This window comes from Podarcis liolepis (assembly GCF_965112155.1).
Source record: "Podarcis liolepis genome assembly, chromosome: 9".
In the NCBI taxonomy this organism is placed as follows: Eukaryota; Metazoa; Chordata; class Lepidosauria; order Squamata; family Lacertidae; genus Podarcis; species Podarcis liolepis.
This window is the reverse complement of record NC_139564.1, coordinates 17,410,602-17,437,874: the sequence shown is the minus strand read 5'-3', so window position 1 is coordinate 17,437,874 and position 27,273 is coordinate 17,410,602. Positions and strand designations below refer to the sequence as shown.

General features: G+C 41.5%; 1 protein-coding gene across 5 annotated transcripts in view; it reads right to left on the bottom strand.

Annotated features, from left to right (window-relative positions):
• CCSER1 (coiled-coil serine rich protein 1) overlaps positions 1–27,273 on the bottom strand; it is a 704,602-nt gene that overhangs the window by 94,752 nt on the left and 582,577 nt on the right. The window contains exon 11 of one of the 5 annotated variants that reach the window (XM_083458658.1): positions 8,899–8,939. The exons of the other annotated variants lie outside the window; for them this stretch is intronic. Within the exon in view, the coding sequence (XP_083314784.1) occupies positions 8,926–8,939 (14 nt within the window). The 3' untranslated portion in view covers positions 8,899–8,925. Of the gene's footprint in view, positions 1–8,898; positions 8,940–27,273 lie in introns of those variants that run through there. 5 annotated transcript variants of the gene reach the window in all.

The window sequence follows — 27,273 nt, the reverse complement described above, 5'->3', positions numbered from 1 at the left end:
AAATGCCCTCCCATCAGATGTCAAGGCAGCCTTGTTTAGGGAAGTTTTTAATGTTTGATGTTTTACTGTGGTTTTATAACCCGGTGTGGCTGCAGCAACCCAGTCAGATGGGAGGCATATTTAAATAAAGTTGTTGCTGTTGTTCATTCTGCATGCTTGCAGTGCTGAAGTCTCTTGTCCTGGCTCAGCCACAGATACAGTGGCCTGAGATCGAGCAACCCAGCTGGCGAAAAGGGTTGTGTAAATCAAAATTTTTGTTTCCCTCTATCAGGCTCTGGCTTCTCACCTGTTGGTAGCCTAGTTCCAAAACAGAGTTTGGAATAGAGGCAGGTTACTCTACCATAATTTATCCCACTGTGAATTATGTTGGCTTCCTATAGTTTGGATTGCTCTGCTCATGTCATTGGGGTAATTCTGGACCAAAATTAGGTTCCTTGACAGACTCCAGGACCTTGATGAAAGGGAAGGAATCCCAGCCTCAGGGAAATGGAGAAAATAACAGCAATCTTCTGCAGCTGAAGACAAACCCATTAGCTGAATTAATGCATTGTGATGATGTAACCCTCACCTAATGATAAATTATGGTGAACTTTTATGTGGCTTGCCAGACTTTGGATGTGTGTGATTGAAAGGAACCTCTTCACTTTTTGCTGCTACTATTTGACTGTCTAGTTGTTTCATTTCTATTATGTACCTCTGCATAAGAAAACATGTTGTATAAGAAAATGTGTTGTTGTGATTGATGTTCATCTACAATAATGAACGCACAAGTTAGTAAAATAGGATTTCTTATGCAGAAAGATCAGACAATGAAAGTCAGGCAGTAGGCATTATTTTAGTGAATGGCATGATGAAACTGACTGTTGCTGTTATTATTATTATTATTATTATTATTATTATTATTATTATTATTATTTGTACTGCATACTTTTAGTACATTATTACAGTTCTTTTTTTTAACCACTATGACCCCTTGCCTCATTTCATTTTATGAAGCTATATCATTTATAATACCTACAAACCTACAGAAGTGCAAGGTGTATATGGGCAGATGGAGGCAGCTTGGCTATTTCTGTCATCATTTTCTAATGATACCCAACAAACCATCTTTGAAAAATGGCTAAATTCTTTGCTACAGCATCTTCCTTGTCGCAGGCAGTTCCATAGCTCAGATTTCTTCAAGCTGAGTACAGACTTTTGCTCTGGAGGTCCTGTGACATATTCCCTATTTTAAGCAGAATGTGCTGATCCAGAGATTTTAAATAGGGAAGCCTTTTTCTTTCATATCTTCCTTCCCCTCCTCTACATGGCTCTTAAATGCATTCTCCCATTTCCTGAAATTTCTTCTGCTGTTATCCTTTCACATTTAATTTGTACCATATTCCACCACCACCCAGACAGCCACTGTCTTTCTTCCCTCCTCCCTTGTCCTCTTGCATTCACTTCCTCCTTAAAACAACTTTGCTCTCTTACCCCCTTCCTTTCTCTAAGTTTATTAAAAGCAACAGTAAACATTTTATCTCGCTTTTTAATTTCCTTTAACATCTACTCTGGCTTTTCCCCCTCTGAACTTCTGGGTCACTTTTACCCAGAATGCAATGAGTTTCTGGGGTTAGTCAAAAAGGCTATGGCAGTGCGAGAAGGCAGTACAGGAGGCACTGGGCAGGCGGTGGCACTGAGGCCCAGCTAAAAGTCGCCCACTGTTTGAGAAACACAGACCCAAACAAGACAAACAGCCAACAAATTGCTTATATTTTCCCCACTTGTGTATAGAATATTGCTATTTGTGGAATTTCTGAAAGTATTGAATACTTTCTCCCCATTGTGCCAGAAGGACTTATTTTCGAAGCGTCTTTTTTCCCTTTGAATATTCATGGTCCCACATGGCACACATCTTTTTACATTTTAAGACCTAATTGTATCAAAACTGCCTACACCTTTATCCTCATTACCCCACCGCTTTCTGGTTACCAAGGCATTTCTCTCCGGAGAATTGCTATTCATAGCTACAGTAGGGATTTCATTTACAATGCCTACTATGTCCTAATCTCCATGACAAGAATGCAGCTCCAACGCAATATTTTTTTTTTTTTTTAGGAAACAGAGCTGAATCAGTTAAACTTGGCAAACCTGTCATGTACAGATTTATTAGGAAATGATATTGACGGGTCCCAGACATACAAGAACAGCCTTGCTTTTCTCAGACCAAAGGTTCATCTAGTTCCCATTGGCCAACCAGGTAATAATTGGAAACCCATGGCAGTAGCTCTCTTTCCTTTGTGAATCCCAGCAACATACCCTCCAATGAAAATAGGAATGACCTATATTATTATTATTATTATTATTATTATTATTATTATTATTATTATTAATACTATGCCCATCTGACTGGGCTGCTCCAGCCACTCTGGGAAGCTTCCAACATATATAAAAACATAATAAAACATTTTTTAAAAAACTTCCCAATAGTGCCTGCCTTCGAAAGGTTGTATAGCTACATATCTCCTTGGCACAAGGGTAATATAACTCCACATATCTCTGATGAAAATAGGGACGTCCAAAGGAAAAGCAGGACATTCCAGGATTAAATCAGAAACCAGGATGGCTGGGACTGTCCCTGGAATGTTGTCTCTGAACCTGGAAGTAGTATGCAGCCAGCATACTTTTGTCTAATCCGTTTGTAAAACCAGCCAAAATGGTGGCTGCCACTGCTTCATGTAGTTGTGCAGTGTGAATTAATACTTCCTGGTTCAGAAAAGTCTTGTGCCTCAGTTAATGTGACTCTTTCCTCCTCTAGCACTTTGTGACAAGGTGGTGGGGAACCTGTAGCCCTTTGCTTGTTGTTGGACATGTTGCATGTTGTTGAGAGCAGTACATGTGAAAAGGATCTAGGAGTCTTGGTTGACCACAAACTTGACATGAGCCAACAGTGTGACGCGGCAGCTAAAAAAGCCAATGCAATTCTGGGCTGCATCAATAGGAGTATAGCATCTAGATCAAGGGAAGTAATAGTGCCACTGTATTCTGCTCTGGTCAGACCTCACCTGGAGTACTGTGTCCAGTTCTGGGCACCACAGTTCAAGAAGGACACTGACAAACTGGAACGTGTCCAGAGGAGGGCAACCAAAATGGTCAAAGGCCTGGAAACGATGCCTTATGAGGAACGGCTAAGGGAGCTGGGCATGTTTAGCCTGCAGAAGAGGAGGTTAAGGGGTGATATGATAGCCATGTTCAAATATATAAAAGGATGTCATATAGAGGAGGGAGAAAGGTTGTTTTCTGCTGCTCCAGAGAAGCAGACACGGAGCAATGGATCCAAACTACAAGAAAGAAGATTCCACCTAAACATTAGGAAGAACTTCCTGACAGTAAGAGCTGTTTGACAGTGGAATTTGCTGCCAAGGAGTGTGGTGGAGTCTCCTACTTTGGAGGTCTTTAAGCAGAGGCTTGACAACCATATGTCAGGAGTGCTCTGATGGTGTTTCCTGCTTGGCAGGGGGTTGGACTCGATGGCCCTTGTGGTCTATTCGAACTCTATGATTCTATGGACTCCAAGCTGCCTTAGACCCAGCCACCATGAGCAATAGTCAAGGATGATGGGTGTTCATTGTAGTTCAGCAACATCTGGGTAACCACCCAGATGTGATACAAGCAGCTAAGCCCTAACAATTCAGGAAAGTGAGACAACCAGAGCATCCGCATTATAAACATTTGTCAAGCTTTATCTAGCAAGGTTTCCACCCAAAGAATCCTGGAAATTGTATTTTGGTAAGATGCTGAGAGAGATCCACAGTCCCACCTCTGGAACCCCAGTTTCCATGGTTCATTGGGAAGAAGGAATTATTATTAAACCTCTCGAAACATGCTGCAACATAAACATGTCCACAGTCAGATATGATAGCACCTCTGTCTGTATTTCTGTTTTTCACTGGTCAGTTTTGGTTTTGCATTGATAAGATTTAAATCAATCAGTCAATCAGTCAATCAGTCAATCAATCAATCAATCAATCAATCACAGCCAGGAATGGGGAAGTGTTGGTAATAACTCACAAATAATGGGAAGTTTGATATTGTATTGCAAGGAGAAACACGAAGCTTCAGTGAGTTCCATTTTTAATCCCTCTATGCATAGCGAAATCCTCTTAAATAGCACAAGCAAGCAGAAATGGGGGAAAGTAATTGTTCCAATTATCAAAGGCTCATAGGAATACATTGATCTGGGAGAAACTCACTTTGATTTAATAAACTGCTTAAAAATTAGCATTGAAAAAGCACGAAGGCAGGCAAAAGCAATAGCTTTGACTTAACTCCAATAACGCAGAGACAAATAATTATATGAACCCAATTCCAGCAAAGAAAAAATATGTGCATGAATACTAACATAATAACTTCAGCTCACTTTTTAATTTAATGGGTCCATTAATATAATGGGTCTATTCTGGACACAACCTGTGGTCACTAACAACCAAACTTTTAATATTAAATAAAAGGTTTCTCGAAACTATCAAGTTAATAATCTCTGTTTCCCCACCCCCACAGCTCCAGTTATTTTCAGACAGTATAATTATATCCTGAAAAAAGGCATAACTAATTAGCTCTATGCCCATCACTGGTATGACAAAATTCTGAAAGAACAATGATACAGAGATAATACTCATAAGTGGCATTTCAGTTACTGCAGTTAGTTCAGAAAGATGTAGGGACAGAACAACAATATAATAATAATGATTCTTCTTTGTCCTTTAAGCAATCAATAATAATGCTTATTTCCCTACTGGGAAAAATAGCTAAAAATACATTTTGAGGAACAAAAAACATTGAAGCACAACTAGAAACATTATGTTAAGATCTCCAGGAAATGAAATAAACAAAACTCATGATGAATTTAAGCAAAGATGTTGGACATTTATGGTGGTAGGATTCTAAACTAAGAAGAAATGCCTGGCTGGATGAGGCCAGAGGTCCACCTTAGCTGAATGGTGCCACCTGAATCAGGTTACTTCACCCTGTCTATATTGATACTGAATGGAGTAAACAGTTCCTCATGAATTTGAGGCAACTTCAATTTATTCAGTGGTGTAAACCACTGAGCCTTGGGCTTGCCGATCGGAAGGTTGGCGGTTTGAATCCACGCGACAGGGTGAGCTCCCATTGTTCCGTCCCTGCTCCTGCCAACCTAGCAGTTCGAAAGCACGTCAAAGTGCAAATAGATAAATAGGTACCGCTCCGTCGGGAAGGTAAACAGTGTTTCTGTGCGCTGCTCTGGTTTCGCCGGAAGCGGCTTAGCCATGCTAAGCCACATGACGTGGAAAAACTGTCTGTGGACAAACGCCGGCTCCCTTGGACAGTAAAGCGAGATGAGCGCCACAACCCCAGAGTTGTTCACGACTGGACTTAACTGTCAGGGGCCATTTACCTTTACCTTCAATTTATTAAGGAAAAGCTCTAGCTCACTGCAAGAAGTAAAGGCCACATTTAATAGTCTTTCCGGCAATGCAAAATATACCCTATTAACACCTATGCCGAAATTGCTTCAGAAATGAACTAGTGCCAAGAGTATATACAACTTAACTTGTATTGGATGCAACCTAAAGAAAATTCTTTAGAAATGAACAAATCACATCAGTACCTTGGAAGATCCAGTTTTAAAGGATGCATTGACATTGATTTCTACTAAGAACTGTCAACTTCAGTTTATCTGTGGTTCATATTGCTAGGAGGAAAGGCATATTAATTTCAGCCTGAAAAGCAAACTATCTGTTAGCTTTGTAAACAAACTACCTTTAAATATCATTTTAAAAATCAAAGACAGATGAGAAGACAGCTGATATGTCAATGTGACCTCTAAAGTCATAAACCACTCCGTTTCATTTAACCAATATATTGCGGGCTGAATTTTAGTCAACAGTTGAAGCACAATGTCTGCCAGATGTTTTGAGCCACAGCTCCCATCAGGCCCAGCCATCTTTCTCAACAGTCAGAGATTATGGGGTTTGTAGTTCCAAATATCTGGAGAGCACCATGTTGGCAATTCCTGCATTAAAGCTTTGTTTGATTAATCTGCCCATTATTACATGGGTAGTAAACTGGACACCCCAATGACCCCCTAAGTGAAGGTGCATTATACCTAAGACTTGTTGGGTTTCTATTCCTCTCACTGTGCAGATATTATGTAGGATTGGTTCATCACATGTCTGTGTTATGCATTCCAGCACCAAGTGTTGGAATCACGAGAGTGGATGTTGACTGTACTCTGTTTCCGTTTGTTTTTGCTTTCACTTCTGACTACTCTCCGAGGAAGATGAGAAAGAGGAGACATGTTTTCTTCTGTTCTGCCTTATGCTTAATAAAGTAGCTTTAGTGCTTACAACCTCAGCCTAGCTCTGACTGCATTTATCTCTGCTGGACTCTGAATATGTGTTCAGTGTCTCCAAGACATAAGTCATTATAAATTGTTGGGAAAGGTGGTTCGGAACTCCCTAGAGCTGCACGCTGATGGGAGAGACAGGCTGGAATTGTTCCTGCCGTATGCCTGGGGGTTGTCCTAGCCCCCGGCCGACCCAACAAGACTGGCTGAGTTATTTTGACACCTGAAGCAGATAATCCTACAAACATCTCCCCATGGGGGAGCTGCCTCACTTTGCCTAAGAGGAGGGCCAGTTCTGTTGCAGCAGGCAATATTCATGGCTGGATAGCCATTTTTAGTCAGAATGGATTGAGTAAAATGAAATCACCATCATCATCACTTAGTAGGCTTAGTCTATCGTAGTTATTCAAACCATGCTTGGAAATTCCACCCAAGCCTGCCTGAAATTTGGATTTGAGATGGTATCAGTAAGAAAAAAGAAAAAAGAAAGTTATGGGTTCTGCTATCTAAATTCCCTTCTTCGGAACTATTTTGGGAGAGGGAGAGGAAAATTTCCTCCACCCTTTCTGCTGCACCAATTCATGTACACAAAAAGTGGCAATATGGATGGGAATTTTTGCAAGGTTTATATCAAAGCTTTGCAAATTCTAGTGCAGGAGTCGGCAAGGCTTACTGGCCATGGGCTGGATCACTCCCACGGAGATCGTCTGTTGGTTGGGCCCATGCAGCGCAACGCTGGAAACTGCGTCTGCGCATTCCCACGGCACTGGCCGGAAATCGCTTCTGCGTATGCCAAGATGCTGAAAATTGTGCCTGTGTAGAAGCGATGTTCAGCGTCTTGGCATGCGCAGAAGTGATTTCCAGTGCTGCTCGGCGAGTCCCCACGCCATACCGATTTAGCACAGTATGCGGGAGACTCGCCAAGTGGGCGGCTCGGTTCAGGGGCAGCTAGTGGGTCAGTAAAACGGTCTTCGTGGGCTGCATCTGGCCCATGGACCACATGTTGCCGACCCTTTCTAGTGCAATACCTAACAGGCAAATTGATATAGGCTATACCATGAAGCAGTTTGAGAAGCCATTCATGACTGGCCCAAATAAGCATTCACCCATTTCATACCTGAACTCCACGATTTAGACGGTAGAAACGATTACACAAACTGTAGCCACGATTGCATAACAAAACATAACAGATGAGGAAATGAGAAACAAATGGAGAGGAATTGGAAAAAAAAGTATAAATTGCACAGGAAATTCAAATGAACAAAATGGCAACAAAATTTCAAACAGAAACATCACAGATAGAGTGGAATTAGCTATATAGAAAAATGTCTTATTAGTCAGCTCCAGGAGGATTAAGTGCAATTTTTGAAAAAGGCCGTAGATACCAGTTCTTTCCATTTATTCTTTTCTCCATTGTTAATATTTTGTACCATGTGGAAACAAAGGTGTTAGATCAGGCCTTCAAAATCTGTGAGCTACCAACCTGCCTGCTTTAATGAATTGAATGTTTCAATTGCTCTTACTAATAATTTCATCATTTGGTGGTGTGTGTTTTTTGTGTAAACTGCTTTGAGGGTTTTTTTATGATCAAGCGGTATAGAAAATGTATGAAATGAACAAAATAAATAAACCTGAGCATAGCCCACCAGCCATGAATCGTATCCTGCCATGTGGCTTCACAATTTCCCCGTTGTGTCATATCTGGCAGACAGAGAGAAATAAGGATAGTTGAATCTGCTCCAACAATTTACCAGGAGCAACCCCACTGTCTGGCTCCTTTGCCATGTCAACCCATTGCACACGGATGGTGCACCACCACCACCATCCTGCGCAAACAAGGCACAAGGTGGATAAGACACTTGTATAATATATAACTATAGGGTGGAGCAAGGGTGAGGAACCTTTGGCACTCCAGCTGATGCGGGACTACAATTCCCATCAGCCCCAGTAAGCATGGCCAATGGCCATGGTTGATGGGAGCTTGTAGTTCACCAACATCTGGAGGGCCAAATATTCTCCACGTCTGGGGTAGGGCACTCAGACGGTGATTTATAATGTTAGGATAGGAATGCTTACAGAAATAAGTTTCTGAAATGTTGGATGCTTATGAAGCCCCTGATGGGCCCAACCATGTGTTGTTGTAGACAGCTTTTCGTTGATGGGCCACAATTTGTGCAGGCCTGATTAGATCAGACAGAGTAAATTTTTAATCCCCCGTTCTCACACAAGCTGTAGAATCATGTGTAGGATTTTATCTTGGGTTGATCTCAAATAACAAAAAAAAATGGACCAACCTTTTTAATTCACAGTGTGCTTTGATTTCTTTATTTCTTTATTTTTCATCTGAGATCATTTAATTCAAATAGTGCTGCATCTTACCATATTATTTGAAGATTAGAACAGAAGTCAAATAATACCAAAACACATAATTTCTAGCTAATATACTGCAAAGCTTTGATATATGAGAATCTGACAGGAAATTTCTGTTTACCTTTCCGCATTACGAATGACCACCAATTAGTTCTTTGTGTTGGGGAATCACACCTGGGTTATGTCTTTCATGTTTTGTGATCTACACAAAGGTATATATTTGTTATATACAGTGGTGCCTCGCAAGATGAAAATAATTCGTTCCGCGAGTCTTTTCGTCTTGCGATGTTTTTCGTCTTGCGAAGCACGGTCCGTCGCAACTGCGCCTCTTCAAGCGGCTTTAAGAAAAAAGCGCAAGACGTTTTCGTCTTGCGAAGCAAGCCCATAGGGAAATTCATCTAGCGAAGCAACGCAAAACCGAAAAACCCTTTCGTCTAGCGAGTTTTTCGTCTTGCGAGGCATTCGTCTTGCGGGGCACTACTGTATCTGAATAAGCATTAAAGCAATTGATGAAATTATTTTCCAACTTTTTAAAAGATAAACATGTTGCTTGCATCACAGGTTCACCATGGAGGCACCATGATGTGGTAGCATAAACAAATTATTTGTGGCAACTTTGGTTTACATTTCATATGTACCAGTTCTTAACACTGTTCTGCAGAATGCTTAAAATCCCAAACATTCTGTCAATAGGCCTCTTACCGCTACAAACCTACATTCCCTGGGTGGGCGTCCCAGAGAGTATTGGGTATATTGGATCTCCGTATCCAACACTGGAGAGGGTGATCTGATGTTGGATCACACCTCCTCCAAGCCATGGAAACCTCAGATGCTCTGTTCTAACGGGAGGCAAGAGAGAGGAAGGGATGAAAATAAGAAATATGGGGGGGGGGTTCATTCTCGCTCAGGATGGCATATTACCGAGGTCCGCCCTTGGTCCAACTGATGTCAGGGTTCCAACACTATGCCATGAAGGGATCATCTTGGGGGCTGTCACGGGACAGACAGGGAATGCCCTTGGGGCAAGGGAAGGGGAAGTATCAGAGCAAGAAGAATCAGAAGGGAAATACAGGGAAATGATGGAAGGTACTTGGAAGGGGGAGGCAGAGAGCAGTGAAGTGGCGTCAGGGCTCTTTGATGCTGAAAAGCCCTGTCACCAACCAGGAAGTTCAGGAACAGAAGGAGAAGCGGTGCCTTCAGCACAGGCAAGGAGAGAGTTAAAACGCAGGGATCAAAGATGTCTCCCAAGATTCCCACGCCTGCTGTGTTGGAGAAGAAACCAAAAGAAGCCACTCCCCAAATCTGACTCCTCAGATTCAGATGCATGATTTGGAACTGTAGCTGTCCGTACATATGTTAATAAAGAACTGTAAATATCTCTGAGTGAGCAGAGGGTGTTTATTGCAAAGAGCACACACCACCTTGAAAGGGGCAGATCAAGGGTGTGTTCCAAAACCACTTTTTTCCAGTAATATGTAACAATTTACACTTTTGTCATCTACTAACTATTAAATTATTCACTCATCATTATGAGCAATACATTTATGAGTTCTAAAGTAAATAGAATGGCATTATATGTCTTTTTAAAAAGAAACATACCATATTTTTCCATGTATAAGACGAGGTTTTTTGCTAAAAAAAACCAGTAAAAAATTGGGAGTTGTCTTCTACACGGAACATGGGCAGCCAGGGGATTTTTAAAAATATTTAAGCATATGTCCGGGATTTTGGCTTGGGCGGGCTGAGGCAGTCCCTCTTGCTGCCATCCCCCCTTTCTCCTCCCCCTCCGGGCTGCATGCTGGCACTGGGCTCACCACCTGAAGCCCCCGCTGGCTCGACCACCAGATCGAGAGCAACTGCCACCGCCGCTGCTGAGAGCTGTCTCAGCTACCTCTCCTTGCCCGGCTTTCCTTTTTTGCCTCTTCCCCTCTCAAACTCCCACCCTGCCCCCAGCACGCTCACCACCTTCCTCAGCTCATTTTTGTGCTGGGCCTGGGGAACCCAAGAACCGCGGTCCAGGTCTGGTCCAAAATCTGTAGGTTCTGCTAGGAGTCAGTCCGACAGGGTTAAGGCAGGAAACCAGGGAAGGACAGGTACAGGATCTCAGGCAGGAGATACAGCAATGTTGCTCCCGCAACCTGCGGCAGGGTCCAACAGCCTTTTATCATTGTCAGGGTAATGGCCGGTCCTGATAACCCCGGTGACTCACCTCCCTGTCTCATCCGAAGGTGAGTACTCCTTCTGCGAGTACTCAGGTCTCTCCTTCTCTCAGACCTTAGTCTCTGCAGTTTGGGAGACGTTGATGGGTTACTAGACCCAGGGGCCGCCTCAGCCTCTCCTGACCAAACTGGTAGTGGAGTAGCTGTAAGTGATGGCCCAGCTGAAGGCAACAAGGTAATCCCCGCATCTGGAGCCAGGGCAGCCTCAGGCCCCTGACTCGACCCAGCTGATGCTTGTTGCAGGGGAACCTGTGCAGACTGGGACTCTTCAGGATCAGGCCCCAGACTTGGTTCAGATGATGCCTGAGGCTGAGGATCTAGTGCAGACTGAGACTCCTCTGGTTCTGAGTCCAAGCCCAAGTCCCAGGCCATCACAAGTTTGCTCGACAGCATGGCCCAGCACAGAGTGGGCGCTGCCTCCCCCTGGATCCTGCCTGGGATCCTCCTTCCCCTCGCTTCCCCGCAGCAGCAGCTGCCACTGAGGGGGAGCATGTGGTGCCCCAACCACTGCCTTTGCTTCTGCACCACAGTGCACTGCATGCAGCTCATGCTGGAAACTTTGAAGGCGATTGCCCCCCCCCCCAAGATAAACTTGCCACCGCAGATCATCCAGATTTTCACTTCTGTTTTAGGGTTTTGTTTTCTTAATTTTGGGTTAAAAAAATATAAGGGTAATCTTATACATGAGGGCGTCTTATACATGGTTAAATACGGTATTTTCCTCTCCTCGACTGTGTCAACCTCAGGCAGGCTTCCTGCAAAATTTCCATATGACATTTATCTTGCTCTGATATTCATTTCAAGCCTGTGGCTTCTATGTGACAATTGTCAGCACTCTGCATTTTATTACAGGTCTGTAGTGAATTCTTCCCTTGTTATTTTGTGTTTGCTTGATGTAGCTACAGTACACAGCACTAATGCTGTGATTTGCCAAGATGTACCACAGGTTATTTTCAGAGTATTCTTGATATGATCTCACTAAGTACACAGCAAGGAAAACGTATTGCTCCAGCTGAGCCTAGAATCAATTGCCAAGTCCAAATGTCAGCAAAGTGAAAGCTTGTTCAAAATTCATTATGGGATGTGATTGATATAGCAGAGTCAAAAGGAAATCATAATGGAATTGCAAATCTAAATTTGGTCTTTAAAATGAGTATATGCATTGAAGGTGGCGGGGGGTGGGGGGTGGGAGAAGGAATCAACCATCTCCCATTAAGCACAGATGGAAAGTTTCATACACACACCTGAAAAGTGCACTCAATTCAAAGCAATCTAAGGAAATGATAGTGCTAGAGTATCTATCCATCTATCTATAAAAAGCTGGTTGTCAGCATTCCATCACAATTCTGAACTGAGGATGAGATTGTGCTGAAAAACAGGTTGTACGTTGTCATCTGGGAGAAGGTACCCCAACGTATACACTTTTATTTCCTTCCAGTGTGTATGGCTCTCTCTCTCTCTCTCTCTCTCTCTCTCTCTCTCTCTCTCTCTCACACACACACACACACACACACACACACACACACATATGTACGTACAGTGGTGCCCCGCAAGAAGAATGCCTCGCAAGACAAAAAACTCGCTAGACGAAAGGTTTTTCCGTTCGCGATTTGCCTCGCAAGACGAATTTCCCCTATGGGCTTGCTTCGCAAGACGAAAACGTCTCGCGACTTTTTTTTCTTTGACTAAAAACAAAGACATGTTTTGTTTATAAAGTTAATTTATTTTCCCTTAAATTTTTGAACTGCTCTTTACAGTATGTGTGACTTTAAAGAGCAGTTAATAAACTGTTGTTGTACCAAATTTGGCTTTGTTTGGACTTTTTTTGACCATAGGAACGCATTAATTGATTTTCAATGCATTCCTATGGGATTTCGTGCTTCGCAAGACGAAAAATTCGCTAGACAACAAAAATTGCGGAACGAATTAATTTCGTCTTGCGGGGCACCACTGTACTTGCAATATTTAACCCCCAGGCCCTCTCCACACACAATCTACTAAGCATAATGATGGGCATTGTTGCTAGTGAACTATAAAAGTCTGAGTTTGAAGTCGGTATCTGTTCCTATGATGGTACAGAGCAAATAAATCATTTTAATTCTCCAGTCTTCCAAATTATGAGTTTTTCAGTTCTAATTCTGCTATTAATTCAGTTCCATACTTCTCCCTCTGCAATTGCAGGTATTTGCTTTATTTCAGATCAGTAATTGCATATAAAAGTAAGGTTAGTACCATTTCTTTCGCAGCTTCACCAGCTCATTAGACAAAACAGATAGATTAAGGTCTTGCACAAGGGAATCGGTGGTGACTCAGATAAGGGGGGAGAATTAATATCAAAAGAAAAAGTGCAATCTATGGAATGATGGTTCCACATGCTTGTACATCAATGGATTGCGTTGCCCTTAGTTATTGTACATTTGATGACTTGAAGCTGAACGTGTGAAGAGGTTCCACTGAAAAGCCTTGTTGTATTTGATGTGGTGCTTGATGACATTAAAGTTCTACCTGTGATATTACATCTGCAGTTCCTCATTCACACATGCAAGTGGTTAGTCACTTTACAGTCACTGTACATCACTTTACAGCCATCAAGTGATAACAATACATGTGTGTGTGCATCAGGAGTAAGAGATACACTACGGAGAACTTCTTTTGAATGCATGACCACAATCTATATATAAGATAGCAATTTGTTTGAAACGGTTTTTAATATTGTGTTTTAATTGTTGTAGCCCACATTGGGACTTTAGGGTGAAGGGCAGGTAATAGATATTATAAATATGTATTCCCTCTGCTCATGGCTAGGGGTGAAGGAGAAATTTGGTTCAGTTTGCATTTTAATGCTATCCTTCAAAATCTACCCTTAGATTTTATCTTATAATGCAGTTTTCCAACAAAAAAAATGTGTGAAGAAATGCATGTCAGTGAAAACAATAGCAGCAATATATATTATATTAGGAAAAATTGCTTGCAAAAAATATTTATATCACACAATGCTGCATACAGAAATGTGTATAACAGAACTGTGCACTAACATGCTGAGACCTTTTGAGAGGGTTTTGTGTGTTTTTTGAAAAAAAGAAATTACAAACAGATGCAGAAATGTAGCAAGATGTACAGTTAAGCCAGACAGATGAAACTCCACTTCATCATGTTAAAAATCTGAATGTTCTTAAATACTAGTAAAATCCAGATGATTTGCCCATTGGCATGCATATGCTAAGCGATGTAAGCTGGCCAAATTTCACACAGATCTATTGAGAAATGGCCTAGATAAAATAATCATTTTTTATTTCTGCATTCTGCTCCTTTGTAGTTATTATTTGTCACGCATAACATACTAGCATTGTGTGTGTGTTTTTCTTGACTTATCACTGTATCATAAATTCAAGGAAATGGGAAAAGTCTTGCCTTTCTTGCAGGAGGAGAGGATTGAGGGTGAAAGACCAAGGACAAGTGTGGTGAACGGAAGCTAAGTTGGAAGCAATCACAGTATGTGAGACTCTAGAACAAGACTGGAGAGTCTGTGGTCTTCAGATGTTGTTGGACTCCCTTCAGACCCATCTAGCATGGCCAGCGGTCAGGATGATGGGAGCTGGAGTTCGACTGTCCAAGGTTCCTCACCTACAGAATACAATTGCTGCTCACATGACATGGAAAAGAAGCCGAAGTGCTTTAACTTGCAATTCCCATTTTTTCTTTTCTTTTAGTGAATGAGTGAGTTTGTAAGTGATTTACCTCTTCTGTTAAGATCAAGCAGATCTATCTATCGATCATCTATCTATCTATCTATCTATCTATCTATCTATATCTATCTATCTATCTATCTATCTATCTATCTATCTATCTATCATCTATCTATCTATCTATCATCATCTGAATGTTGCTCTAACTTAGGTCTAGTTGTCTTAAATGGCATCAGAAAGAATAAAAATTCCCTAGACAGTACCACTCCAGTCTACAGATGGGAGTCCATTTGAATGAATGCTCCTCCATACAAATAATCTTCTTGCCACTTGGAAAAGTAGCATGTTAGTTTTCTGCATGTAGGAACACTTTAATTTATTTTTTGTGATGAAGCATTCCATAACATGGCCCTTCACCTGGACTCTGAAATAGTACCGTCCCCTCCAGTCACAGGTTTCCCTTGAGCTGTTCATGAGAACTAGGCTTAATTCTTCAAGAGTATCCTGACTAAGCTTCTGGATCTACTGCATTGTGTATATGTGTGTACACTAGGCTCTGAAAAGCCATATCTTTGTCTGTAAGTACACTCTCAGAAGATTATAGGCTTATAGTCATAAATGATTGCTGTGGATTATAGAGTGTTAACTTCATGATGATCAGAGGTTTAGGATTTAGGATATGGAATCCTCTATTTTTCTCCTACTGATTCATAGTCCATGTGAGTACCTGAATGATTCTGTATTTATTTGTGTTTTTTCTCAATAAATTGCACTTTTGCTGTCACTGTAATTTAAAATAATTTATACCTACCCATATTAGTTCAACATTCACTTTAGGAGTTCCATTATTGTGCCATTTCATTACATACGTTGGGTGAGGAGAAGTAAAAAGTGAGGTGTGTTTAATCACATCCATTGCTGTGGCTACATTTGCCTCTTGCCCTTTCCATTATTGCCACATGGACCCAGAAGGTGACCCAGGAGAGAATGTGAACCTCAGGATGAAAATGGTTCCCCACCCCTGAGTTTAAATTAAGAAGATAAGGGATGAGAACAACTCTCCTGTCAGAGAAATAGAACAGCTGCTGCCAACCAGAGTGAACAATACTATACTAGATGGACTTAAGGCACATTCCTATATTCCTTGGTCCCTTTTCCTTGCACAACCCCAGGCAAGTGCTCAATTGCACAGGAAAAGCATGGCTATGGGATTCTGTTTCCTGGGCATTTCTTAATAATCTTGCCTGCTGTTTTGGACTAGCTTTGTAGAATGCCATTGTGCTTTTTATTGTAGTGTGTGTTTCTCTATTTCACAAAGAATTTGTTAAAGGATGTTCTCATTGACCTGGAAGACCTGGTACTGGAGAGATTGCATGCTCTCTCTTTCTCTCTTGCTGTTCAAAATGTCCAGTTTAAGCAAGATTAAATCGTATTAGAGAGGTACAACATTGGCTAACTGGAGAACCCCATAGGCTGATGTTGTGCAAAGGGGTCTGAACATAAAGCTTGCAGCATTTATTTAATCACCTGTAAAAGAGAAGAATATCATTTTTAAATCTGTGTGCTAATGGAGTGTATAAATGTAAATACAAAGCTATTACTCACCTATACAACTCCTTTTTCATGTGTCTCAAATTGTATTGATTGCGTTAAGAAAATGAATGGTTGTTCCTTACAAGCACATCTATTCATGTCTGCTAGAGTTCAAATCTTTCCTTTTTTCAGTCTTAAATTGCTACTTTCTCTGCAACTTGTACCCAGATTTATTTGTCCCTTACCAAGAAGACGCCCTCCCAGGGAGGTCTCAGAGTGGACATTGATATACCTATACAATCTCATGTAACTGAATCAGTTGCAAAGCTTGAATTCCAAGCTGTAAAGATGCATTAGCAGCTTTTGCATAATTGCTAAGGGGAACTGGTTTTAAATTTTGTTCTGATTTTGTTTAAACTTTTTGACTATGTTTGTGAGTTTTTCTTCTCATTCGTGGTTTGTCCTGCATTTTCATTTTTGCCTTTTCTGAATGCTGTGCTATAGTTCTTAGAACATATAACGACATACATGTTTAACACTATTTTGAGAGAAAACATGCATCAAAATGCAAATATTCTTATAAAAGAAATAATTTGATTTGGTTATGGTAATTTATTCTGGATGTTCTGATTTTATAGCTTTATTATTTTATATTTATGATGTTTTAATTACTCTACTTTACATCACCTTTATATTTTTTAATAAATAGGCAAACTTATAAATACTCCTATAAAACAAGAAAGAAAAGGACATATTTATAAGCATATTTAAATATGCATTTTAACATTATTGTTTTTAAATCAGAGATTCATGCAGAAAAAGCAAGGAACAAAATTATGAATAAAAACATGAATATAAGAAGAGCCATCTAATCCAGCATCCTGTTCTCACAGTGGCCAACCAGATGTCCATGGGGAAACTGTAAGCAGGACCTGAGAGAGCAGGCGCATTCTCCTCGCTTCTGGTGTCCAGCAGCTGGTATTCAGAATAACTCTGCTTCTAACCACATAACCTCCATTGTGGCATAAGAACGTGAGCAAGTCACATGGACTAGAAATAGACAATATGTATGTCTCTTCTTGAATGGAGATAAGCATGCTGTCACTGCCATCCAGATGCGAAATCAAATGAGCATCATAGGAATATAGGAAGCTGTGTTACACCGAATCAGACCATCAGTCATCTAGCACAGGATTGTCAACAATGATGGGCAATGGCTCTCCAGAGTATCAGGCAGGGGTCTGCAGCATTAGCTACCCCTTCTAGTTTGGCATAATCTGCAAAGTTGATGGACATCCCTTCAATACCTTCATCCAAGTAATTTATAAAGACACTGAACAACAACAGACCCAGGAGAGAACTCTGTGGCATCTCACTTGTCGCTTTTCCCAGGATGATGAGGAACCATTAATGAGTACACTTTGGATTCAGTCAGTCAACTATCTGCAAATCCACCTAACAGTTACCTGGTTCAACCCACATTGTACCAGCTTCTCCACAATAATACCATGGGGGACTTTGTCAAAAGCCTTACTGAAATCAAGATACGCTACACCCGCAGCGTTCTCCTGAGCCACAGAGATTGTAACTCTATCAAAAAAAGAAATGAGATAAGTCTGGCATGACTTGTTTTTGAGAAACCCATCTTAGCGATCACAACACTTTTCTGAGTGTTCACAGACCAACCATTTAATTATCTGTTCTAGCACCTTTTTCTGGTATTGATGTCAAGCTGACCGGTTGGTAGTTACTTGTGTCTTTTCCCCCACCTCACATTTTGAAGAAGGGGACAACATTTGCCCACCTCCAGTCTTCAGGGACCTAACTAGTTCTCCAAGAAAGATCATAGGCAGAGGCTCATTTTGCATTCAAATCACATACTCTACCATTGAGCTCTTATCCACCAGAGGAAAGAATCAATGACTTTTCCAAGTGACAGTCCCACAATGAACCTTTCTTGCAGTTACAGCCCCCACCCAATCAACTGTAACATATTTCAGCATGTCAGGAAGAACAATCCACAGATAACCTTATTCAAACTATTTATTTAAATATAAATATGTCCACATGGGGACATATTGAGTGTAGGTCATACTAAAGAAGTGACGATCTAAATATGGGAGCAATAATCAGTGTTTGGCTGTCAGTGGGCTTCAGCTACAGATCTAGCTGTTATTTGAAGAAAGATTTTCAGGGTTAGAAGTGGCTTAATGAAATCTTTAAACTGCTCAGTTCAGAATCCTCAGCAGTTAATGAGATACACACACTTGAATTCCAAGTGAATCCTGAGGGAGCCTAAGCAGCTATCATATATTTATTTTCATAGAGCAATTTGTGTAAGGTGTAAAGGTTTCCGTAAGGTCAAAAATGAAATAATACATGTCAACCTTCATCAACCTGGTATCCTCCACCTATTTTGGACTACAAATCCCATCACCTCCAGCCAACACTGCCAACACTTCCAAGGAAGCCCCTTTTAAATTCCAACACAGTACATAATGGAGCTGATAGATCCAAAATGGACTCCAACAAGCTTATCCTGCCCTCCCGCCCATAGAAAAGCTGTCTTCTTCCACCTGCTTTTACTACTTGTTTTATCTGCAGTGATGGTGCACCTCATCCTTTTATTAAAGGAGAGGAGTAGGTTAGCTTTGGGACGTGGGTGGCACAGTGGGTTAACACTGATTGGGAGCCGCCCAGAGTGGTTGGGGAAACTCAGCCAGATGGGCGGGGTATAAATAATAAATTATTATTATTATTATTATTATTATTATTATTATTATTAAACCATGGAGCCTAGGGCTTGCCGATCAGAAGGTCGGTGGTTCGAATCCCCGCAACGGAGTGATCTCCCGTTGCTCAGTCCCTGCTCCTGCCAACCTAGCAGTTCGAAAGCACATCAAAGTGCAAGTAGATAAATAGGTACCGCTCCGGCGGGAAGGTGAACGGCGTTTCCATGCGCTGCTCTGGTTTGCCAGAAGCGGCTTAGTCATGCTGGCCACATGACCCGGGAGCTGTACGCCGGCTCTGTCGGCCAGTAAAGCGAGATGAGCGCCGCAACCCCAGAGTCGGTCATGACTGGACCTAATGGTCAGGGGTCCCTTTACCTTTACCTTTAGGCCAGCTTTACAATGGCGAGATAATCTCCCCACTACACCATGGCGATCATGCAGCCTTCCATTACATGTCAGTGTGCATGTGTACAGAAGTCGACTGGCATGTATACAATACTGTATAATATTTTAAATGATTCATACAGTTACATGCTACCAAAATCTCCAAGTGGTGAGAGACTCCAGAGGTTCCAGCGCTTACCAAGTTTCCTTGGAATGGAAGGTAAGTGAAGACTGTGGAGCCTTTAGGGTATTAAATTTTATTTACACACACATAGAGTATATAACCTGAGAATATGATGGAGGGCGTCACAGCATTAATAACCCCAAAACATCTTGCTTTCCCATCAGTCTCAGCTTTGGACCCAGTACAGAGCAAGCATGCCTCTGTGTCTCCAGCTTCCAGACTGTTTCTAGCTCAGCTCTCACACACTACTCTGGCTATTGTTCTCCGACCTACATAGTAGCTGGGTGGAATGGGTGGAGGAAAGGCGTATCCATTAGCCTGATGGAGGGCACCATCACTTAGTCTTGTAACCTAGCTCATTCTTTTGGGATGCCATGAGGGTACTAAAGTAACCAGCTAAGGTCACTATCTTACAAAGAAACCTGTCAGGCCAGTTTAGCAACTTTCTCTAACCTTCACTGAGTACAGGAACTCAAAACTGGAAGGTACAGTCATACCTCGGGTTGAATAGCTTCGAGATGAACATTTTCGGGTTGCGCTCTGCGGCAACCCGGAAGTAACCGAGCACGTTACTTCCGGGTTTCGCCGCTCGTGCATGCACAGATGCTCAAAATGATGTCACGCACATGCACGGAAGCAGCGAATCGCGACCCGCGCACATGCAGACGTATGGAGCATTCGCTTCAGGATGTGAACAGGGCTCCGGAATGGATTCTGTTCACATCCAGAGGCACCACTGTATCAGCCAGAAGGACCCCTCCTCCCCAAAAAATCATAACAATATACACTGCAGCAAACCTTTCGAGACCTTCTGGAAGGTAAATCAGTACTATTGTCCCCTTTAAAGTGATGGTGGGTCTGAGAATCAAGGATGACAGCTTGCCTACGGTTGCCTAATGAGCTTATGGTATTTCTGGGCTTATAGCAGTGTGAACAGAAGAAGAGCTCTGCTGGATCAGGCCAAAGGCCCATCTAGTCCAGCTGTTCTCACAGTGGTCAAGCAGATGCCTATGGACAGTCCACAAACAGGACCAGGGCACAACAGCAATTAATTATTCCAGTCAGTCAGGATCCAGAAGCATATTGCCTCCAGCACAAAGGCTTCTACCATGGTTCACCGACCCCCCAAATCCTCTTTTAAAGCTACCCAGGTTGGTAGCCAACTATGCACTGTGTGAAGATTTGCTTTCTTTCATCTGTTCTGAAGCTTCCAGGAGTCAGCTTCATTTCGATGTCCCTGGGTCCTAGTAATATGAGAGAAGGAAGAAAACTTTCCAGTGCACTACTGGTGCTGCCTCTGAGCGTGCAGGAATGTAGTGCTAATAAAAGCACTTTTATCATCTTGAATGACTCTCCAGGTATCATGTTAGCAGCCTCCTCTTTAAAAGAAAATAAGATTAGATTAATCTCCTATCCTTTAAGGAGGAAAACATTTTATCTCTAAAACAGAGAAGACTAAAGAGAGAGGTTGTGCATTTCATTTGTCTTGAAAAGTAAATTATACCCAAGCTTTTTAATAGGCCTTGTGGATAACTATATTAACGACTACTAAGAAATAAATTATGAATAAAAATGCAATTACATGTTACATTTCTGCTTCAGTAAGGGACAATAAAAAGGCTAGTGAAGAACCAAGTGACATTAAGAATAAACAAAGCAGTCCAGCCCCATATGTCTGTTTCTACATTCATCTGCATTATATAAATATGACTGCACAAAAGTTACAATTCTCAGAGGATAATAGTATTTTGAATTACATGCCTACAATATGGAGTTTGACAATAGGACAAGGTAAATGGATTCTTTATGCCCTTACTATGACCCAAAGACTGATATTGCTGCACTGGAAAGATAAATGTGCAGCTTCATTTGATCTATGGATTGAAGACATGACTACACTTGCCACTTATGAGCAGATTGCTTATAAACGTGGACTTTACATGGACACGTTTGTGTGTGTGTGTGTGTGTGTGTGTGTGTGTATTTGGGTAATAACAGCAACTATATATTAGATAAGTACACTGATAGTTCATGCTTATAGGGACATAGTATACCTTTCTTTTCTTTTTTTACATTTTTACTTTTACTTTTTATTCCATGAAGTGTTGCTTTTAAAATACTATCGTTATTTTTTAAATGTGGGCTCACTATATATGCCTACTTAACTAGTTGGACTTGCAGAACTGCAATTGTTACAGGTGCCACATGATACTCGGTCAATACATGTAAGAAATGGATCGTTAATGTGGCAGTTCCTACACACTTTGCAACTCTGCCTAGTGACATCAGAAAGATGCCTTCATGGTACTGTTTTCAGTGCCTGCTTATAACATTTTTCTTTCGGCAAGCCCATCCAGGCATGCAGATGTTACATGTGTTTCAATCTCTTTTTGCTTTCTGTTGATTAACTTTTGAATGTTTTTAAATACCTGTTTTTAAGTTTCCTTTGTTGGGTGTGTGGGTGTGGATAAACTGCTTATAAGTTTTATCGCAATCAAGCAGTGTACAAATGCTGTGAAATAATAATCACAATGATTATTATTATTTAAATCCTCATAAAATGCAATTAAATGCAACTTTTAAAAGCATATTTTCCTCAAGATGTGCATTTTGTAACATGTTGATATGTTTTCTGCACAAAGAACTGCAAAAGCCAGACAATAACTAAAATCCAATCCACCCATCAGTCTAAAAGAGGTGCAGGTCAACTCACTTCCACTTGGAATTCGCAAAAAAACCCCGAATCTGTCTCGAGCATCCCTGAGCAACATAACCCTTGCTGCAGAAATGGTTTCCAAAGCGCATTTCTTATTAAATGTCTGAGTACACTCAATATACTCTAAGCTGTTTCCACTAGCTGGGTTGATTTGAAAGAGAGAGAGAAATATATCCCAAGATGTAACTATAACAACAAAGCATATTTTAATTTCGATGCTATTATGAAGAACAAGCATTTGTCTGATCAGCAGTGACAGCTGAAGAAAACATTATGTTACAGTGAAGAAATGTTTTTCCAGGCCATCAACTGGAGCATAATGTTAAATTCCATTTTTAAGAGAAAAAGTGCACACACTAAGGGTTTTTCCTTTTGTAGCCACCTCGGACATAACATTTATAACTGTTTAGTAAATACGTTCATTTTTGGAACCCCCTCCCATCAGATGTCAAGGAAATAAACTACCTGACTTTTAGAAAACATCTGAAGGCAGCCCTGTTTAATGTTTGATGTTTTATAGTGTCTTTAATATTCTATTGGGAGCCGCCCAGATGGGTGGGTATAAATATTATCATCATTATTATCAACAAGGCTGTACAAAACCCTCTTTCCACTTTTTTGGGGGGGGGGCACACATGGAAGGTGGGAGAGAAATCCTGGGAGATTCTGGGGTTGGGGGGACAGATGTTCTCTAGCTTGAGGCAACCGCATTATTTACTAACTGTTCTGGTTACTAATTGGTCCAGTGTCTTCCCTGCTTCATTTTTTAGCTCCCCCACACCAAAAGCTTTTTACTCAGATTTTTATTTTATTTTTTGTACACAGCATGTATAGGCCTATACAAATTCAGAAAAGTAGCAAAGAAAAAGCAGTAATACAGGCCCATTTTGTGTGGGGGTTCCATTCCTGGCCCCCCAGTGTGTTGGCAGAGCGCACCTAATCCCGCTCCATCCCATTACACCCTGCCTTCATTATGCCCTGTTATGCCCCCTGTTATGCCCTCTTTCGGGTCCAAAAGTACTCAAGCATCAGTGGTCACGCATCAATTGGGCACACACAAGATGGCCACCGCCTGTACTTCAAGTGAAGGTGCAGCTCAGAGCAGAGGACTTGGCATTGTGGGTGCCACACACTAGGATAATAGGTCTGCTAAAGCCCCTGGATATGTAGTTACATGTTATTGTACTAGTGTTCCTAGGGAATGGGGGCCACCATTTTTTCCCCATACCTAGTGATAGGTCACCAGGTAGCAAAACTCTGAAGGGTTTTCTGGGCCTATTCCTCAGGAGAGAAATGCCTTCAGCTGCCAAGACACCACTTAAATTTTGAAAATTGGAAGAAGAAGAAGGAGAAGAAGAAGGAGAAGAAGAAGGCAAAAGGTATACCAGTCCAACTTGTATTATTTATTAATTCAGTTTCTTTCCCACTCGGAAGGAACAAAGTTGCAAAACAGTTAGCAAGTAATGCAATCACCTTAACTGTAACCCCCAAACTAATGTCCATTTCTTCCTCCTGATGTCTTCCCTACCAAACATCCTGAAGATTTCAGCAAAAATGTTTACAGACAAATGGTTTCACAATTAAAAACTCCTGAGCAGAAAGCATAAAGGTGGAAAGTTAGTTAATTAGTTATTGGCCAAGTTCATATCATTTGAACCATGCTAGGGAAACTTTTATGAACTTTTTATTTAAGCCAAAGTGAGATTTAATATGCACAAATAATTCCTGGCAATATATTTAAAATGGTAAGGCCCATTCCTCTGGGAAGTTCTGCAACGCAACTTTCACTGAAATGAATGATTTTCCTTTCATTGCAGCAGAGAGGACTTCCCAGAAGATTGTGTCTTAAAATTGCAACTAACTTCCATTGACACATAATTTTAGACTTAAAAAAAAAATGCTGACAAGGAATAAACTCTGTTCATTTCATTCTGAAAATCTTCTTTTCATCTCTCCTGCCCCCCTTCCTTGACTCTTTCCTTTGTAATGTCTGCATAAAACAGAACACAAAGGAAAGGTCATCAGGACAAAAGTAACTGTACTGCATTTTCATGTTCCACAAGCTTGTTTTATGTAATTATGCTCTAGTTTAAGACATTATTTATCATTTAAATTCAATTGCTAATACCCTAAGAGAAATTCACATGGAATTTATGTACTTTCCTCATTCAGTAGTAAAGGGGTAAAAGGACCCCTGACCATTAGGTCCAGTCGTGACCGACTCTGGGGTTGCGGCGCTCATCTTGCTTTATTGGCTGAGGAAGCCGGCGTACAGCTTCTGGGTCATGTGGCCAGCATGACTAAGCCGCTTCTGGCAAACCAGAGCAGCGCATGGAAATGCCGTTTACCTTCGCGCCGAAGCAGTACTTGCACTTTGACGTGCTTTCGCACTGCTAGGTTGGCAGGAGCAGGGACCAAGCAACAGGAGCTCACCCCATTGCGGGGATTCGAACCGCCGACCTTCTGATCGGCAAGTCCTAGGTTCTGTGGTTTAACCCACAGCGCCACCCGCGACCCGACTCCTCATTCAGTAGGGATGAGCAAAACCTGTAAATTGCATCCAACCAAACCATTTCACAAGGAACCTTAGCTGCACAATCAAACTTCCCCACTCTCCTTGCCCCCTAAATCTGTTCTGTAAACCCAAGCCTCCAAAACAGATTTACGAGGTGTGCAGCAGCACAAAGAGAAAGGTATGGATAGCTCCGTCAGTACAGTATAAGGCTCTACAGATATCCCTGTATCTCTGTGACACTTAGTGATGTTTACTACCATAACTTACTGCTATGTATCATAACATGCCAATACCCTTACATTTCAGTTTGAAAGATGGGGGCCCAAAACTGAAAACTGGTGACTAGAATACTATGAGTCAATGGCAAAGGAGGAACTTGAATACAGGTGTCCCAAATTGACTACACCAGTCATGAATTCAAGGCTGCATTCAAACCTGATTCTCTTTAGATGTTTCTGGACTGCAGGTCCCATCATTCATGGCCAACAGTCAAGCTGCCTGGGTCTGTAGTAGTCCAAAACATCAGGAGGGCACCAGATATAAAATCATAAAGGCTGTACAGTGGTGCCTCAGGTTAAGAACTTAATTCATTCTGGAGGTCCATTCTTAACCTGAAACTGTTCTTAACCTGAGGTACTACTTAAGCTTATGGGGCCTCCTGCTGCCGCTGTGCCGCCGCCATGAAATTTCTGTTCTCATCCTGAAGCAAAGTTCTTAACCTGAGGTACTATTTATGGGTTAGCGGAGTCTGTAACCTGAAGAGTCTGTAACCTGAAGCGTCTGTAACACGAGATACCACTGTACTGCGCCAGACTGCCTCTAATATACCCACAGAGAGAGACACCCACAGCTTGAGGTGATAGAGAGCTGGACTACCTATCCCCTTTTTCTGAAAGTAGATCAGGTTGATTGCTTTCCAAGCAGGGTTGGGCCATTATATTTTTCACCATGGAGGCCCATGCCAGAAATAATCCTGGCCCTGAAGGCCACATATTTTAAGTGCATGTAATTAAAATAATTGGTATTTTTTTAATTATAGCTCATCCAAATTACCTCATAATGAGTGTGCTGCATTAATTCCACAATACTCTTAATTCTGAAACAGTTAGGCTTCATACATAAATGCTGAAACCATTATCCCGCTCCCATAAAGTTGACTGGCATACAAAAATGTGATGTGAACATCATTTCCAGCACTGGATCTGTGCACCCAGCTGCAAACATTGCTCAAAAACTGGTTGTGGGCCCCAAGAGACAATCACTGAATCAACTTGCCTGAGATGGGTGTGAAAGTGTGGCAGTGAATTCAGCCCTTGTACCCCACCCAAAGGAAGACGAGTGTCAACCATTGAACTCCACAGCTAGTTCTGGCTGTCAGGCAACCACAGCAGTGCCCACGCAATGCACAACATGCCTGTTTCTGACCTGATAACATTGTTGATTAGTCATTATTGAAGTCTTCATCTTAAATCCATCATTTCTATTGTAGAAACTCTTTAGAACGGCTGCATTTGCATATGGGACTTTGGCTCACAGAAGACAGATGTCGCCAGCAGTTTGGTTACACAAAACTCTGGGAATCCATGTGGAAGCGAGAATAGCAGCAGAGTAGGTAGGTGACACAATGGGATGCCTCAATGAGCCCAAGGAAGGTTGTTTCATCTGGAGGAAGCGAGGCTAGAATGCCATAACACTTCAGCGGCTTCATGAGGGGAAAGCCGGTAATGTTCTGAAGTGCAATAATTGCCAATTAAGGTACTCAAGTGTTTGCCTAGAATACTACAATAGGTTCGCTGCATATTCCATGCCTGAAGCCTACAGAGGCTCACTGTGCAAATGTACACCTTCCTCTTTTTTCATGCTCTATGAACATGGAGCTAATTTAAAAAATGTAGGTGCTACCAGCAGCTACCCTGTATTATGCATGTTTGATTTAAGGGGGCACTACTTCTCACCAGCATGCCAATGACCAGTAATTGCTATTTCCCCTCCAACACATGAAGTGCACAGTGGCTTTTTGGCAATGCATAATCAAAGAAGTTCAGCAGTTCTTTCGGAATATCACACTGTTAATAGCTAAGGGCTGCATGTTCTCAGAAGCTAGTACTTTCTTGTGCTAACCACATCACATCTTATTTATGGATGAGCCTAAGTAAGCCACTGATGTGTTTATATACACCAGTAAAATCAAATCATTTCTCAAGTCTGAATGGCATTTTTAAAAAGCCGACGTAGCTGCTGTGAAAGTAATAATGTGTATTATTTTAAGCTCTCCTTTTGCCTGCTGCATTTACCATGCTTACAGCACAAACTTCAGACTGCATTTAATGTGCAATTTATTTGCAAGAGCAGGCTCATATTAAGGAACACCTCATTTGCAGAAGCCATGCCATGGGTGTAGAAGGGAAGTTACTATTATGGCTGTTTAATATTCAAGCAGTGTCAGAAATGTCCTAGACATGCAACAGCCAGAAAATCTGCAGGAGTCCTTGTTTAAAAAATCCTGAAGCTGAGGTCACTCTTTGTTCCTCATTTTTAAAATCAAACCTTACATTTATTTCAATACT